The 16,671-nt window shown below is 39.9% G+C and overlaps 1 protein-coding gene across 1 annotated transcript in view; it reads right to left on the bottom strand.

Annotated features, from left to right (window-relative positions):
* carmil3 (capping protein regulator and myosin 1 linker 3) overlaps positions 1-16,671 on the bottom strand; it is a 253,784-nt gene that overhangs the window by 14,142 nt on the left and 222,971 nt on the right. Inside the window, exons 30-32 of the mRNA XM_034182575.1 lie at positions 12,517-12,583; positions 11,199-11,386; positions 10,561-10,640 (exon numbers count right to left, since the gene is read on the bottom strand). Of these exons, the coding sequence (XP_034038466.1) occupies positions 10,561-10,640; positions 11,199-11,386; positions 12,517-12,583 (335 nt within the window). The remainder of the gene's footprint in view (positions 1-10,560; positions 10,641-11,198; positions 11,387-12,516; positions 12,584-16,671) is intronic.

Here is a 16,671-nt window from a genome sequence, read left to right as displayed (position 1 = left end):
AGTCAACACCAGCTGGAGGTCCCCAGGACCAAGAGCAAACAGTGGGGAGACCGATCATTTGCGGAGGCTGGGCCTAGACTTTGGAACTCATTGCCCATTGCGTTGCCCTCGATAAGTACTCTATCTCTGTTGAAAGCTAAACTAAAAACCTATTTGTTCAGAGTTGCTTTTAGTACATAGTTTTATTGTGGTTGTTCATTTGTTGTTGATTTTATGCATTGATGTGAAGCACTTTGGTTCAGTAGTCACTGTTGTAAAGGGCTATACAAATAAAGTTTGATTGATTGATTGATTGATAGCTGTTCATAATTTTCAATAAATTATCCAGCAGCCAGCAGTTTTGTAACATAGCCACTATGAAACAATCACAAAATAATTGTTTACTTCTCTAATTTAGCATATATTTCTTTGCAAAAATGGTCTGCCTTTCTCTGTGACAACTACAGCTAATCCCAATCAATCATCAATCCTCCATCCACTAACCATCCAGCAGGTGGCATACATGTCCATGGGATATTATATAGACAAAACCAAGTGGCGTTTTCGATTGATGTGTTTCATCATGAAAATTTACCGGAGGATTTGTTCTCAGGTGTTCTTTTAATTTGGCAACTTACAAGATGATAACATTTATGTATTTATTTACTGTACTTGTCTGCACAACCTGGCTGGGCTGGACTAACTCACCCACTCGCCTGCTTTTTGCCTGTCTTTTATGAACAAATTATTTCCATCATAGGAGTCATCACACAGTTCTGCCGCCTTATGCAACCTTCTTCAGAAGTCTGATAGACGTTGGCACAAATGACTTTTTAAAATGGTTCATCTTAAATTTTGGAACTCTATACCGCCTACCTGAAGGGAAGAGTTCATATTCTTTATAGAGGATATGTGAGGAGTCATGTGTGATTTGGGGTCCTTGACTGGTTCCCTGTTGAAAGTATCACATTGGTTCCTGATGATGTCTGCCACTTCCTCCAAGACTTGGTTGTGGCATCATGTGTAGATCTGCAGGGAGTGGGTGCAAGCTGAAAGCACATCAGGGACTGTCCCACATTCCTTGTGGCAGGTGACACAAATGTCCAAGTCAGTGTATCCCCAAAGCTTCAGATTTGTTGCAGACGGTAAAAGATCATAAACAGCATATATATAACTTGACTTTTGGCTTTTGCAAATGCCTTTTTATTTTTACAAATAAAAAAAATGTCATATTTTGCAAAAGCACATTTATATGTAATCACCAACACACACACCTCACATTAACGTGTTGGTTTTTACATAGAATGAATGAGTCAACCAATCAGTGTTAGCTGAGGCACATTTTACCCATAATCCCTTTGGCATCACCCAAATTAGTCTGATAATGTTTTTTAAAGTCATCTAAAAAGATAATCCAATAATGAAAACATTATCTTCGATAATTATCTGTTATCGGATTATCGGAACTGTGCCCACCACTGGTATTGCAACACAGTTGTCTATTGCAACACCAGGTATACAGCTTCATGTTGGAGTGGCACAGAAAAGAACTCTCTTAAAAAGACAATAAATTTCAGCTACAGTTTGCCACAAGACACATGAGAGAGTTGAGCCTAGCTTTGATCTGTTTTCTTGTATGAAAATCCTTCTCTGTTACACTCCTGTAACTGGTGGCACAGCAGAAAAACATTGCACTTTCTCCAATCATAGCAACAGAAGCATGCAGTGGTTTTAAATTGTCTAGGTTCCTCTGTGGCTTCTCCCAGTTGTCTTCTTGCACAATTACTCAGTTATTAAAAAAATGATAACTCCAGACAGATTTACCATACAGTATCGTGCAGTTTGTATTTCTAAATGATTGATATAGAAAAGTCAAAGACTTATTCAGTGACAAATGTTCATGTATCCATCTGCTGGCTTGTCTCAAGATAAATGGCTTATGAATAGTCTTTAAAAATGGATTTTATTTTATTTGTCCAGTTATTTAGGATCTCTAAAAATTGACTTTTAAGTGACTACTGTGATAACATACAACATGCAAGAGCGGCATTTATCACAGATACATTTTACATGTATCTGTATATGTATTTCACAGATTTTTTTATTGTCATTGTAACCAGTACAACGAAAGGTAAGGTGCAAGCCTTTCAGTGCAAATATAAACCTGAGTAAATCATGCACAAACCTGAAGAGTCGGAGAGTGGAAATTGGCAGTGGCAGTGGATATTGCACATTAACAAATTTTGCACTAATTTCAAGTGTGGCATGCGACATGGATATCTGGTTCCAGAGGCATTCAAAGCTCTAACAGCAGTTGGGTAGAAACTGTTTTTCAATCGATTTGTACTTGTTTTTATGGCCCTGTACTGTCTGCCTGATGGCAGTACCTTAAACAGAGTGACCAGGGTAGGATGAGTCCTTTAGGATGGTGTTGGCTCTACTGAGACAGTAAGAGCCATGAAGGTCCCCCACTGTGGGTAGAGGGCACCCACTGATCTTCTCTGTCATTTTGATAACCCTCTGCAGCTCTGTCCTGTTTGCCCCCGTGCAGCTGGCAAACCACATACAGAGGCAGTTTGGTTATATTTGGTGTAATCTACAAGTGTTTTAATATTTTCATTACATTTAATATATCCGGAATTAAGGCTGTGTATCTCACTTACTAAAACACATGCAATTATTCTACAGCTCGCAATTCATTTTTGTAAATGTATTTAGTAGCAGCCCACGGACTGATACGATTCAATTCAATACCTTCTGAATAAAAGAGTGAGTCAACACTTCCATACAAAGTGATGCAATACTTTCACCCTAACTCTGATGCGGAAGAGAAGAATAATGTATTCATCAGAGGAGTCAGTGATGTAATTTTCAATGCACTGCTGCCAATATGTCAGACCGTGGCTCACTGGGAGTGTATGATGATAAAAACACTTTACTTGATAATAAAGTGCTTTCTTGAACAGGTGGAAAGCACTGCAATTTGTCTGTCAACTTTTGTGAACTTTAATTGTAATTACAAAAAGGGATAATCATGTCACATTAATGATTTGCAAGATAATTATTCCCTGAGCTGGCAACAATGTAGGGCTTGGACAGCAAAAGCTGCAAGTGAGGTAGTGCATCCCAGCCAGCTTGTGCAGACAGTAACTCAGAAAACAATAAATGGCATCTTGTGTAAAGTGTAAAGCAACAATTTAAAAGAAGACATGATGGGAACTAAGCACACTCTATATGGTGCACTTCTGATGAACCAGATTGGTCGGAACAGGGACCTTGTTTTACCTAAATTACAATCAGTGGTGGGCACAGTTCCGCTAATCCGCTAACCGCTAATTATCGAAGATAATTTCATTATCGGATTAGCTTTTCAGATAGCTTTAAAAACCATCATCAGACCAATTACCTTCAGATAAGTTTTGGTCCGATAACTTTAAAAACCATCATCGGACCAATTATCTTCCGATAAGTTTTGATCATTTTTAGACCGCTAACATTTTTGTAGCCATAGCTTTTTGTAGTAGATGAACAGTTCTATCCTCTACAAACAGAGAAGAGCTGGTTCCAGAAGAAACCACTCTATCCTCTGCAGGCAAAGGAGAACTGGTCACACAAAAGAAAAAAAAAAAACTCATTTATTTTGACCCCTTTACTGATACATTAGCAATATCACCCAAGTCATCCAGAGGCATACAGTTTTAACTTATGGTTAAAATTTTAACCAAATTAATTTTGGACAGGTTATTTAAATTAACATCATGCCTGAAGTTTTATAAAGTGAAAATATCAGATATATGTTTTAGTTTTAAAGTACTGGACTAATTTTGAAGGTTTTAGTGTGGACATGCTGTGTCCACGTGCATTATGGGTACAGTCACGACAGGAGAAATGCATTTGAGATGCTCTGATCAGCCTCCACATGGACAACAGCATTAAACTCTTTGTATATTGTGCCTAAAACTCTTGTGAATATATTATCTGGGTTTATAGATGCTGTTATTGTGTTTGTTTTATGTAAAAATTCCAGAAGAAGCCCAGATTGCTTCTCCAAAAGCCAAAAAGTCTGTTAAATTGTGATTCAGGCCGTGTGATATAACCAGCATCAAAATGCATAGAACACTGCCATCTACTGGCGACCGGTTATATCACAGTGTTGTCGACCGCAGGATTTTAAAATTATCTGTAGGTTTCCAAAACCTGAGAGAACACACATGTGAAGATTAAAAAAAAAAAAATCATAGATCTGACAGGCTTAGTTGTACAGTGTGTGGTGTCAGCCACATGGTAAAACAACACACACAAACAGATTTTACACACGAACATTCCCGGGTCAAACACCTCGCGTTCTGATTGGCTGCATGTCACATTTAGCTCCTCACATCCTTCTTAACACACCACACACGGCAGGAATAGTGATAAGATTATATTTAGCGTCATCACGATTGTTGGGGCGTCCTTAAGATTGTCGGAAAGGGAAGATCAGGTCCGATATTGGCCTAATTATCTTGCCATGAGCCAGGCTTGATGTTATGGGTTTGTGACTGCCTTTGATTCTATTAGAAGCTTTGGCGGTGTTTAAACTCAAAATCAGCTTCTTAGTAGCTGAGAGTGTATGGAAGGCAAAACTGAAAGTTATCGGTTATCTGCAGCTTCCGATAAGTTTTTAGGCAGTTTATCGGTTTAGCGTTAAAAAAGATAACTTTTCAGTTAGCTGATTACCAGTTATCGAAGCTAACTTTTTGGTTCGCTGTGCCCACCACTGATTACATCCGTAGATGTGTCTGCCACCTGCTGGATAGTTAGTGGAGGTGCCCGTTTTCATGGATGTCCTAATGGATGGTTAATGGATGCTGGATGATCACCTGAACACTGGACACATGAGGTTTGCTTCAGCCGCAGGAACTATGAGGGGACTGTCACCTTTGCTTGTGTCTCCACCACAGGGGTGACCTCTGAACATGTGTTAATGTGTTATTATGATTGTACTGTATTGTCTGGGCCTGTCTTGTCATGTCTGTACTTGGTTATGTAGTGTGGCTGCCTGTGTGTCCAAGACAAATTTCCCCTTGGGGACAAATAAAAGAATTTTGAATCTCGAATCTCTTAAGTGATTTTTCATAACCTTTTTTGGGGCAAGGCAAGTCCTTTTTTGGGGGATATATAATTTTGAGCACCTCTGAAATGCTCTAACAAAAACTCTAACACAGAAGAAGGGCAACAAGTGCCATTTGTGAAATTAAGAATGAAAATTGAGCAGAATGGAGAGAAAAAGCAACAGACTGCCAAGCAGAAAACTACAACTACAAATGTCTTAAAGACATCTGGGTGTATTCTAGGCATCATATTCCATCACAGTTTAAAGTGTAATATTAACTGGTGGTAACTAATGCCAACTGAATGGAGTACCTTGATTGATATTAAATTTGTATGGAACTCAAAACTGAAAAATATAGTGCAGCCGGAAAGTATTCACAGTGCTTCAACTTTATCCACATTTTGTTTTTACAGCTTTATTCCAAAGCAGATAAAATATTTTTTTTCCTCAAAATTCTACTATATATATATATACACTCAACAAAAATATAAACGCAACACTTTTGGTTTTGCTCCCATTTTGTATGAGATGAACTCAAAGATCTAAAACTTTTTCCACATACACAATATCACCATTTCCCTCAAATATTGTTCACAAACCAGTCTAAATCTGTGATAGTGAGCACTTCTCCTTTGCTGAGATAATCCATCCCACCTCACAGGTGTGCCATATCAAGATGCTGATTAGACACCATGATTAGTGCACAGGTGTGCCTTAGACTGCCCACAATAAAAGGCCACTCTGAAAGGTGCAGTTTTATCACACAGCACAATGCCACAGATGTCGCAAGATTTCCAGAAGGACAACCATCTCTGCAGCAATCCACCAATCAGGCCTGTATGGTAGAGTGGCCAGACAGAAACTACTTCGTAGTAAAAGGCACATGGCAGCCCACCTGGAGTTTGCCAAAAGGCACCTGAAGGACTCTCAAGACCATGAGAAACAAAATTAGCTGGTCTGATGAGACAAAGCTTAAACTTTTTAGTGTGAATATCAGGCATCATGTTTGGAAGAAACCAGGCACCATCCCTACAGTGAAACATGGTGGTGGCAGCATCATGCTGTGGGGATGTTTTTCAGTGGCAGTAACTGGGAGACTAGTCAGGATTGAGAGAAAGATGAATGCAGAGTGCTCTTGACATCAGACTGGGGTGATGGTCTAGTGGTTAAGGTGTTGGGCTTGGGTCCAGAAGATCATGGGTTCAAATCCCCACCTCACTGGAAAATCACTAAGGGCCTTTAATCCCCTGTTGGTCCCGGTGTGTAGTGAGCACCTTGTATGGCAGCACCCTGACATCGGGGTGAATGTGATGTTCATTTTTCAGCAGGACAATGACCCTAAACACACAGCCAAGATATGAAAGGAGTGGCTTCAGGACAACTCTGTGAATGTCCTTGAGTGACCTGAATCCGATTGAACATCTCTGGAGAGATCTGAAAATGGCTGTGCATGACGCTCCCCATCCAGCCTGCTGGAGCTTGAGAGGTGCTGCAAAGAGAAATGGGCAAACTACCCATAAAAAGGTGCACCAAGCTTGTGGCAACTAATTCAAGAAGACTTGAGGCTGTAATTGCTGACAAAGGTGCATCAACAAAGTATTGAGCAAAGTGTGTAAATACGTATGCACGTGTAATTTCTTTCTTTTTTTTTTTTTTTACTTTTAATACATTTGCAAAAATAAAAAAAGAACTTTTTTCATGTTGTCATTATAGGGTGTTGTGTGTACAACTTCGCTTTACATAACATAACAAAATGTAGAAAAGGTGAAGCACTGTGAATACTTTCCAGATGCACTGTAATAGACTTTGGTAGTAATTCAATAAAGAAAACATCAGCAGTTGTCTACTGTCAGGAAAGATGACTGTAAGCTTGCTTTCAGCTTGTTTTCATCTTGGAATATAATACGTGCCATGGAATTAATATACATGCTGTTGGATTAAACTGCACAGTGTTTGGTACCTTACAGGAGTAAGTGAGGTCATACCGGACTTTTCCATTGCAAATGGGGAGGCCCACGGAATGAACTCAGTGGTGAAGACGATGGAATATGTCTAAGAATGATTCTAACATGACAAGTATGATCAAATGAAGTATTAATGTGTTAAAATTAAGAGTTGATTAGAAAAAGTATGTTACAAATAAGTGAAATGAATGATTATATGAGTTGTTTTTCATAAAGAGTGCAGAGTCAGAGAAAAAGAGGAAGTTAAGAAGATGTCGGAAGCAGGGCAAGAAAAGCTGATGTTAAACAACTGATCAAATGATTAAGATGTTGGTAAAATATGAAATGAATAAGGAATGAAAATGTTTGTATATGATTATATGAATTGTTTTTATGTGAAAGAGAGTTGTAATGAAATGATTGAATATGATTGATGTGATTTTGAAGAAATGATTTAAAAGAATGAATTCTCGGAAAAGCTGAAGTGTTAACAGAAAAGAGGAACTTGAGAAATAAGTTACTGGCAAAGGCTGCGGAGATTTCCAGTAAGCAGAAGGAGAAAGGAGGAGGTTTTGAGTCAACAGCGTCCCCATGGTAACCAAGATCATCTGAGGACAACAAGAGTCAAGCACATATATAAACTGTGTAACACCAGAAAACGGGGTTATTCTTCCAGGGAGAGGTGCTGTTGCCACTACTCCCCTGCTACGAGGAGATCACAAGACTTGACCATCTTGTGACCAGCAATTGGAATCGTGGAGTGAGAGGATTGGAGCCATAAAGATCATTTGAGAGAGTTTTCAACTCCTACTCAGGCCATCCAGTCACGGAGTAGCAGAACATTGGAGAATAATCACTGGCCTTAAGTCTGAGTGAGGAATGTTCAACAATTTCTCTCTCAAGGAACATCACCGCATACCAGAATGGATTAGATCAACTTTTGGTTGATTGAAGACGGAATAAATTCTTATGTGGATTAACTTCCTGAAGGATTACAACATCACACAAGGATCCTGGTCAGCTAACAATTAATAGCTGATGAAAAGGAAATCAAGTTCATCGAGCTGGGGATCCTAACCTCAAAAACCTCCTTCCCTCACTCCTAGAAAAAATTGTTAAGAAGTCAATCCAGTCCCAGTCAAAGTAAGATCAGTCAGAATTATTGAATTAAAAATAAAAATCTCTGCCAATCATTATTCTAATTATACTTGAATTACTGTTGTGAAATTATTACCATATAATCTATGTTGATTATGTTATTGGCACTTGCAAAACCTGCAATAAATTTCCAAGCATGCAGTTAAAGTGTTAAGGCTCGGACATTGGATCCTGGGGACTCGCTGTACGAGTCACTAAATTCAAAATCTAGCAACATTCCAAGAGCCCTAATCCATAAGAGGAGAGCTGCCGTTAATGGGCGTGGCCGGTTCGTATCCTGGTTCCTGAGAAGGCTATTCGACCGGGGTGCGAGATCAGCTTCAGCGGGGTGGACGTCCGGATGGAGGCAGTGAGCAGCTAGACGAATCTCCTCGCCACCAGCTTGAACAGCCTTTGTGCAGCCCTGCTGGGTAATACCCGTGGAGACACGAAGGTCAGATCCCAGAGACGGAGAGTTGGTTTTGTACACAAACACACTCATCGGAGGGTGAGCGTGTGCCGTGTATCTAAAAAGCGGGATCTGACACGTGGCGCCCGAACAGGGACCTGACAAAGTGTAGTCGGGTCCGAGGAAGAATCCTGGCCAAAGGAGAGTCTTTGCCATTGGGAAGGTGGAAAGCCTCTGAATAGATCACCAAAGGAGACAGTGTTGTGGAGAGTGTCGGCTGATGGCCTGTATAGGTCCAGTAATGGCTTGAAACATATCTGTCCTCCAGAGGTGTGAAAATTGGAGGCGACCACCAGAAGGATGAAGTAAAGACAATAGGAGTAAGTATCCCAGGGAGCTGGGATCAAGGACGAGAAGCAGACGTGTCACTGCTGGATCGTCTGGACTGGGACGAGAAGCAGACGGGGATAGCCTGCTGGATCGTCACGAAATGACGAGGAAGGGAAGCAGGCGAGGGAGCCTGCTGGATCGGATTGTCAAGAAAGCAGGTATGAGAGTATACCGTGCAAAATGGTGATCTACAAGAGAAAATAGGATCATCAACCCGTGAGGTTCCTGAGGGGAGAAGCGGGAGAAGGAGCAGCTGATTTGGAGTTAACCTCTGGAATTAGCGCTGAATAGCCAAGTAGTCTGTCACTCACCCCTGACTCAAGGCGCCAAGAGAGGCTTTGAGAGGCAGACGACTCGAGACGACAAGGTCGGACCCCAGAGACGGAGAGCTGGTTTTGTACACAAACACACTCATCGGAGGGTGAGCGTGTGCCATGTATCTAAAAAGCGGGATCTGACACTACAGTTCTGTAAAGTATGTCTGTAGCATGGCCCAAGCAAAGGGTCACCCCTTTGAGTCTGGTCTGCTTGAGGTTTCTTCCTCAGAGGGAGTTTTTCCTTACCACTGTTGCTCTGGGGATTTGGTAAGGTTAGACTTTACTTGTGTGATGCGCCTTGAGGCAACTCTATTGTGATTTGGCGCTATATAAAATGAAAATAAATTGAAAATGAAAAAATTATGGTCAATTTAAAGTCTCCAATTCACTTAGTCCACGTGTCTTTAGAAGAGGGAGGAACTTGGAGAACCTGAGGGGACCCATGCACACACAGGGACAAAAGGATAGATATGAAATTAAGAATTTTTATGGTGATGATATAGTTCAGTGGTTAGCGCTGCCCACCACTTGCTTGATGCCATCTGTCCTTTATATTTCACCAGTTAAACTTCACCAGTTTTTGTTCAAATTATCTCACATTTTTCCAGCATGTGTAGAAACAACTCAAAATTCTATAATTAATGTTTTATGTGTTTGTTTTTTTTTCCAGGTACAGAAGTGCCATTCACTGGAGTAGAAAAGGGGTTGAACAAGACTGTGCAGTGTGCATTTGTGAGAGAATTTGCTAAAAATCCACCAATTGCAATGCAGATTAGGACATAGCACAAAAAAGTTCAAAGAGGAAGGCTGTGTGTCAATTGCAATGCAGATTTGGACATAGCACAAAAAAGTTAAAAGAGGAAGGCTGTGTGTGCAGGTGAAAAACAAACTGCATGACTACCAGTATCGGAAGAAATGGTTGAGCGAGTTTGCGAAACATTTTTTGTGAAGCTCCAGGAAGTCCATAAAAAGAGTCTGGAAACCCAGATTCCTCCAACGACAGTTCAGTGTGTGCCGTGTCATATGCGGTGCGCATATTGAAAACTTGTGAAATTGTTCATGAAATTTGAATTTATCTTTCAAATTTTGAAGAATGAATCTTACTGTCCTCAACATTAAGCCTGTTAAATTTCATTTGCCTAGATTATGTAGTGACTCAGATATTTACATCTCAAAGGATATCACATTTTTGAGACATCGTGCACATTGTTCTTTAAGGCAACTACCTGCTATTTTTACATCTTCTGCAACTTTTAATGACAGACCAAAACAAATGATTGTGTATTCTACCTGTCGGGTAGAACCCTCTTGCTGTAGAAATCTGGGAGGCCATCCTCGAGCATACTGACACTTCCGTTCTCTGAGCAATGCTACACACAAACACATGAGAAACAGAAGAAGAGAATAACAATGACCAAGCTGAGAGGCTGACAAAAGGTATTATCATTTCAACATGTCGGCCGGCCAAACCAAATCCACTGCCAATATTTGTACAACAAATCATCTTGCTGTCCTAACCGCATTTGTACCGATTTATAAAGCCTTTTATGAAGCCTCAACACAAACAAGGGATTAAGTTAGAGGCTGCCCTGTGGCACCTGGGAGATGGCTGCGCATGAATAACACTTGAGTCACTGAGGCACATGTGACAGCTTCCTACTTTAAAAGAAAGTCATTTTTAGAAAATGCCACTGGCACAGAAAGCAAGAAAAACAAGAAAAGTTCACAAAAAGGAGTAAAATAGAGAAACAACAAAACTCAGTCTGTGTGGTGGATTTTCTCTTCCACTCTGAGACCTTCAGAGCTCTGTTACATACATATAGACAATGTTGCCACTAGTGCAACAAAAACTAATTTCCTTTCCAAGGTGCAAGAAGAAACTTTAGCAGTAGAGCTGGGTTTTATGCAGTATTTGTCGATCAACTCACGGATTCTGGGGGAAGGTGCCCTGCTCTGTGTCTGCGTGGAGGGCGTGGCCTCACGTGGGTCACATGACGTAAGGGCGAACCATTGGTGGGAAGGGTGGACAGACACTCCCATGATGCAGAATGAGAAAGTGGGGTAGATTGTACAGGCCTGGACAAGGTTGGAGAAGACACCGGCTCCTCACCGAGACCTGCAAGAAAATACAAATAATACCAAAGCACATAAAGTCACATATGCAACTTCACAGTTACATTTATGTTGCACAGTATAAATTACTGCAAATATGAAAATGCTTTGTGAATTGTATTTTTAAAATACGACTGTGGAAAAGCATATTTTATATATATATATATATATATATATATATATATATATATATATATATATATATATATATATATATATATCCATAGTAACTGCTTAGTAAGTACAGTAGTTGGTTACAAAATGCTTTTCAGCTTTTAATAATGTTAAAGCTGGATTTGGAATTTTAGTCAAAAACACCTGGATGTCTTGTTTACTCAAGTGGTTTTGGATGTTTTTGACTAACTATTTAATATCTTCTACATGGATTGTTAAGAATATTAATTAAATTAAAGCTCCCTTAAATCCTAAAAGCTGTCTATGCACCTTGTTCCTACTTGATTTGAGTGCTGCTTTGGACACAACTGAGCAGAACATTCTTTTAAACATTCTCCTGGAATTACATGAACGTCACTCATAGTACATTAGTATGGTTTCACTCCTATCCAACGGATATGATGCACAAAGGTCGTGACAACAAAACCATCTCCAGTGGAGTACCACAAAGCTTTCTCATCGATACGGTTCTTTCACACAGCCTTACATGGAACCTTTTTAACCAGAATTTCACATGGTTCTAACCAGTTTGGGAATGATAACCAAGGTGAAACCCCAAATCAGAAACTTTAAAAACACAGACTGTCCTTGAAATAAACCCATTTGGAGAAACAAATCTGGTTCAAACCACTAATTTTCAGATCCTGGGAGTGGAGGCTACCTAAAAATTCCAAAGTATCAGAAATAAGCTGTAAATATTAACACTGCAGACTTTTTGATTTAAAAAGAAAACTTATATTTTACTTGCAAGCTGTTGACTGCATGGTGAGAAGTCCATATGTTTGTCTAAATTTCAACTTTTTATTTGCTAGTGCATTATGGTTTTTATTTATTTATTTATTTTATATTTTTCCCACTAAAGAAACACTTTGTCATTTAATATTAAACAGATTCTCAAATGACTTTGCCATTATTGCATTCCAAACCTCTTGAAGGCAAGTGAATGCAAATCAAACTCACTTATTCTGGTGGAGACGGGCCGAATTCTTCTCGTCCTGGAGGTCCGCTTTTTAATAGCTATGGTGTCCTGTTGTCAGAGGAGAAATGAGAGTGCATTAATTTCATGTTGAAACACAAATACAATTGCACAGACATAAGCACAAGAGATGAAATATTTCACAATATTAAATATATGTGGGGTCGGTGGTTTCAAGTGCATCAATGCCGTAATTACATTCTGTGTAAAGTGTTGCCCCACCAATGGTGTTGGTTTGCTGAAAGGTAGTCTGGTTTTCTTCCACCATCCACCATCAAAACATGAACATTAGGAGCTTTCATCTTATAGATGTAGATATGCATCAGGAATGACAAAATGTTTGCCATATCAAATCAATAGAGTTTAAAAAATAGTTATAGTTATAGCATCAAGGAACAGGTGCAGTGGAATTAATAGAAGCAGTCAAAAAAAAAAAAAAAATAAAAATAAAGGATTCAAGTATGTTTTTAACATAATGAATTAAAAGTCATCAGTGATCTAATTCTGCTGATGTGCTGAAGTGATAATGGAGGCTGAGTACAAAATGTCATAGTGTATGCTGGAAAATTTCTATCATATGGATGGTCAGCATTGATCCACTGGGCATGTTGGATTGAGCCAAAAACTGAGCTTCTCCTTTGCCAAGAATATGACCTTTACCACGTGTATGTGTGTATATGCAGTTCACTGAAACATGCCACTCGGTTTTAATTGTGCATATACAGTATTTCTGCAAAAATCTTTGGCACACTGAAGAAAAAATCATCAAGAAGCAATGTACCTAAAAATAATGAAACACTTATGAATATTTATTATATATTTATTTTATGCTATTAAATGTTTTTATGCATATTTTATTTAATTGTTTTTGTAATGGTTTTACTGTTGGATATTTGTTTTTACCATGTTTTGTTTTTAAATTTTGTTGTAAAGCACTTTGGTCACTCTGAGTGTTGTAAAGGGCTCTAGAAATAAACTTGATTGATTGATTAAAAATCATTCATCATCATTGCCACCTTCTTCTGATTAACTGATTCATTTATGATGGACCAGGCATATTCACCACCCCCATCTCATACACATATGTACAGTTGTGGTCAGAAAATGCATGGATGTCATGGTAATTGGGGATTTTAATGATGTCTTTGAACTGTTCTTTTGTCAGGGTGGAATGATTGTAGAGCATACATCATTAATGACTTTAACAAACAAGAATTTGGTGCACATGATTGAATTTATTTTGTATCTCCTCTAATCCACACAGGGTCAAAGTTATACATATGCAGCTCAAATATATACATACATTCACTTAAATCTTTTAATAAGTTGTGCTGAAGGTTCCACAGTGTCTTAACATGACAAGGTCAAGGCCTATTAACTCCTCGTTAGTGATCATGATTGACTACACCTGGTATCTTCTATTTGCCAGTATAAAAAGAATGTGTGGGACAGCACTCACTGGACTGATCAATACTCAGAACAATGGGAAAGTCCAAAGAACTCAGGGAGGTCTAAGAAGGAGTATTGTAGATTTACACAAGTTGGGAAGGTCTCTTGGATCCATTTCTAATGGGCCCTTCACACGTAGCACAAGTAAGTACAAATCAGGATGAATCACAGCGAAACAGCTCGTATGAGCGAACCAGGAAAACATCCAGCCGACGTCAAGAGGGACATGTGGTCGGGCAGGCGCAAACGATCCCACTGCGATGGATTCGTTTAGCAGCTGGAGCATGTGTAACCACATCACGCAGCTGCTGTGGAAAAAAATACAAGCCACCCACGGGATTTGAACCTGCAATTTACAAAAGCTCTGACTGCCAGTCAGAAACTTTACCACTGTTCTACCATCACTGTCCTATAAAAGGTGTGGGAAAAATCCTGAAATCAATAAGGAGATAAACGTATTTAAAAATAAAAAATAAAATCACACACCATAAAAACAACACTGCATTTTATTGAATTCCTCTTATCGCGCAAACAATACAAGTATGAACTGTCTGTTTCTCTGTAGATGACCCATGGTCACAGACGTACAGTCATGAAATGACATGAATGAACCAGTGCATTCTTAACATCTCCACATTTACGCGCACGTGTCCAGCCCGACACGTGTCCTGTGGACGGCGTACCGCAGAACAGACACCGCATCATGTGGAACAGAGCTTATGTGGATGACGTGACATTCAGATCACCTGCTGCATGTTATGATCTGACGGTCTGTTTCACCTGGGACAGCCTGCTCGCTCACTGCAGCCCATCACAACAGCAATATATGTTTTTATGTATGTCCACATGAGAACAGCAAGCAGACACATGTGTGTCACAGTGGACAGTTGGAAGTTCATGTCCATCCAAACACGATACGTGTTCCCCAGCTGTGATGTCCAGAACCAGAAATCTCAACAGCTATGGCTGTTGGTAGACACACCCGTCAGTTCAGCACACACACCAATGTGTCACTCTGTTATGTGTTATGTGATCATTTCTTTTTAGTTATTTTTACTGCTATTTAGTTATTCCGCAACGCATCCATCCACAACATATCCACCACGTGTTGCGGATTGGAGGGGGGAGCACACATGCGATTCACACGCACAGCACATGTGTTGCAGGGGAGCTGACACTCTGGCACGCCACATGTGCATTGCTGTTTTGCAATGCCACACTCATGGGGGCACTTAGACAAATTTTACAGCCAGCTCGAAAGTGATCGTCTGCTCACTATTTTCATGCTAACAGTGCGAATGGCATGAGAGGGATTGAATGGGTTCTCACAGGGCACTCTCTGTCTTTCAGCAGCTGGTGTGTGCAAATAGTTGTAGCAACAGGTTTATGAGGCGTTGGAGGCAGCTTCAATTTTACACATATTGCATATGATTTTGGCATTGTGGGCAATTCAGCCATGTTTGTACTATGTGTGAAGGGCCCCTAAACAACTGCAGATATTGTACCCAAGTACCAGTTCCTCAGATGTGTCATCACTTTGCCAAGGTCTGGAAGAATACCAAACCTGCCATCCTCACGAGAAGAAATTGGTTCGGATGTTCAGGTACAACCCAGGAACCACCAGGGATCTGGTCCGCCATGAACAGGAAACTGATGGAATATCAGCATCACTGTCCACAGTGAAGCGAGTTTTACATAGTCATGGACCGAGAGGGTGCCGACCAAGAAAGAAGCTCCTGCTCCAAAAATTGACACCTTCAATCTAGACTGAAATTTGCAGCTTAAATGCCTCCTGGAGAAAGGTTTGATGGTCAGACAAGACAAAGATTGAGCTATTTGGCCATAATGACAAGAGGTATGCTTGGAAGAATGGAGATGAGACTTTCAAACCTAAGAACACTAAGTGTTAAGTATGGTGGCAAGTCACATCATGCTCTGGGGCTGTTTTGCCATCAGTGGTACTGGTGCATTGCCCAAAGTGCAGTGAATAATGAAGGAGGAGGACTGCCTCCAAATTGTTCAGCATCACCTCAAATCAATAGCTTGCCAGTTGAAACTTGGCCACAGCTGGGTGTTCACATAGGACAATTATCCCAACACATTACAACTGGTTGTTGGTTGGATAACGCAGGCTAACACTAAACTGCTGGATGGCTTTCCCAAAGCCCTGTCTGCAATCTTATTGAAAATTTGTGAACCACACTTAAAAGTCAGGTCTGTGCCTGCCAGGAAAACAACCAGTTTAAATAGACACCACCATTTCGGCGAAGAGGAGTGGTCAAATATACAGCCAGAATTATGCCAGAAGCTTGTTGATGGCTGCTAAAAATGCCTGGTTGAGGTTCAGCTTGCTAAGGGACACTTAACCAAATATTAGTGAGGGTGTATGCATATGTTTGAGCCTGTACGGATAATTGTGACTATGTGAATTAGAGAAGATCCAAAATAAATTCCAACTTATGCACCTTTTTTTGAGCCATTAATGATGTACTGTGCTGTACAATCATTTCTCTCATCATTATGAGCCCAAAATTATCATGACAGTCATGCCCGTGTATGTAAACCTCCAACCACAACTGTATATACTTTTCAATTTATTTATTCATTTATTTATTTCCTGGGATTGTGGGGGGGTGGATAAAAAACAAAACAACAATCTCTTAAAAAATAATAATAATATGAATGTACAA

This window comes from Thalassophryne amazonica, chromosome 12 (genome assembly GCF_902500255.1).
Source record: "Thalassophryne amazonica chromosome 12, fThaAma1.1, whole genome shotgun sequence".
Classification (NCBI taxonomy): domain Eukaryota; kingdom Metazoa; phylum Chordata; class Actinopteri; order Batrachoidiformes; family Batrachoididae; genus Thalassophryne; species Thalassophryne amazonica.
Note: the sequence above shows the minus strand (reverse complement) of the source record. Positions and strands in the feature narration are given on the sequence as shown.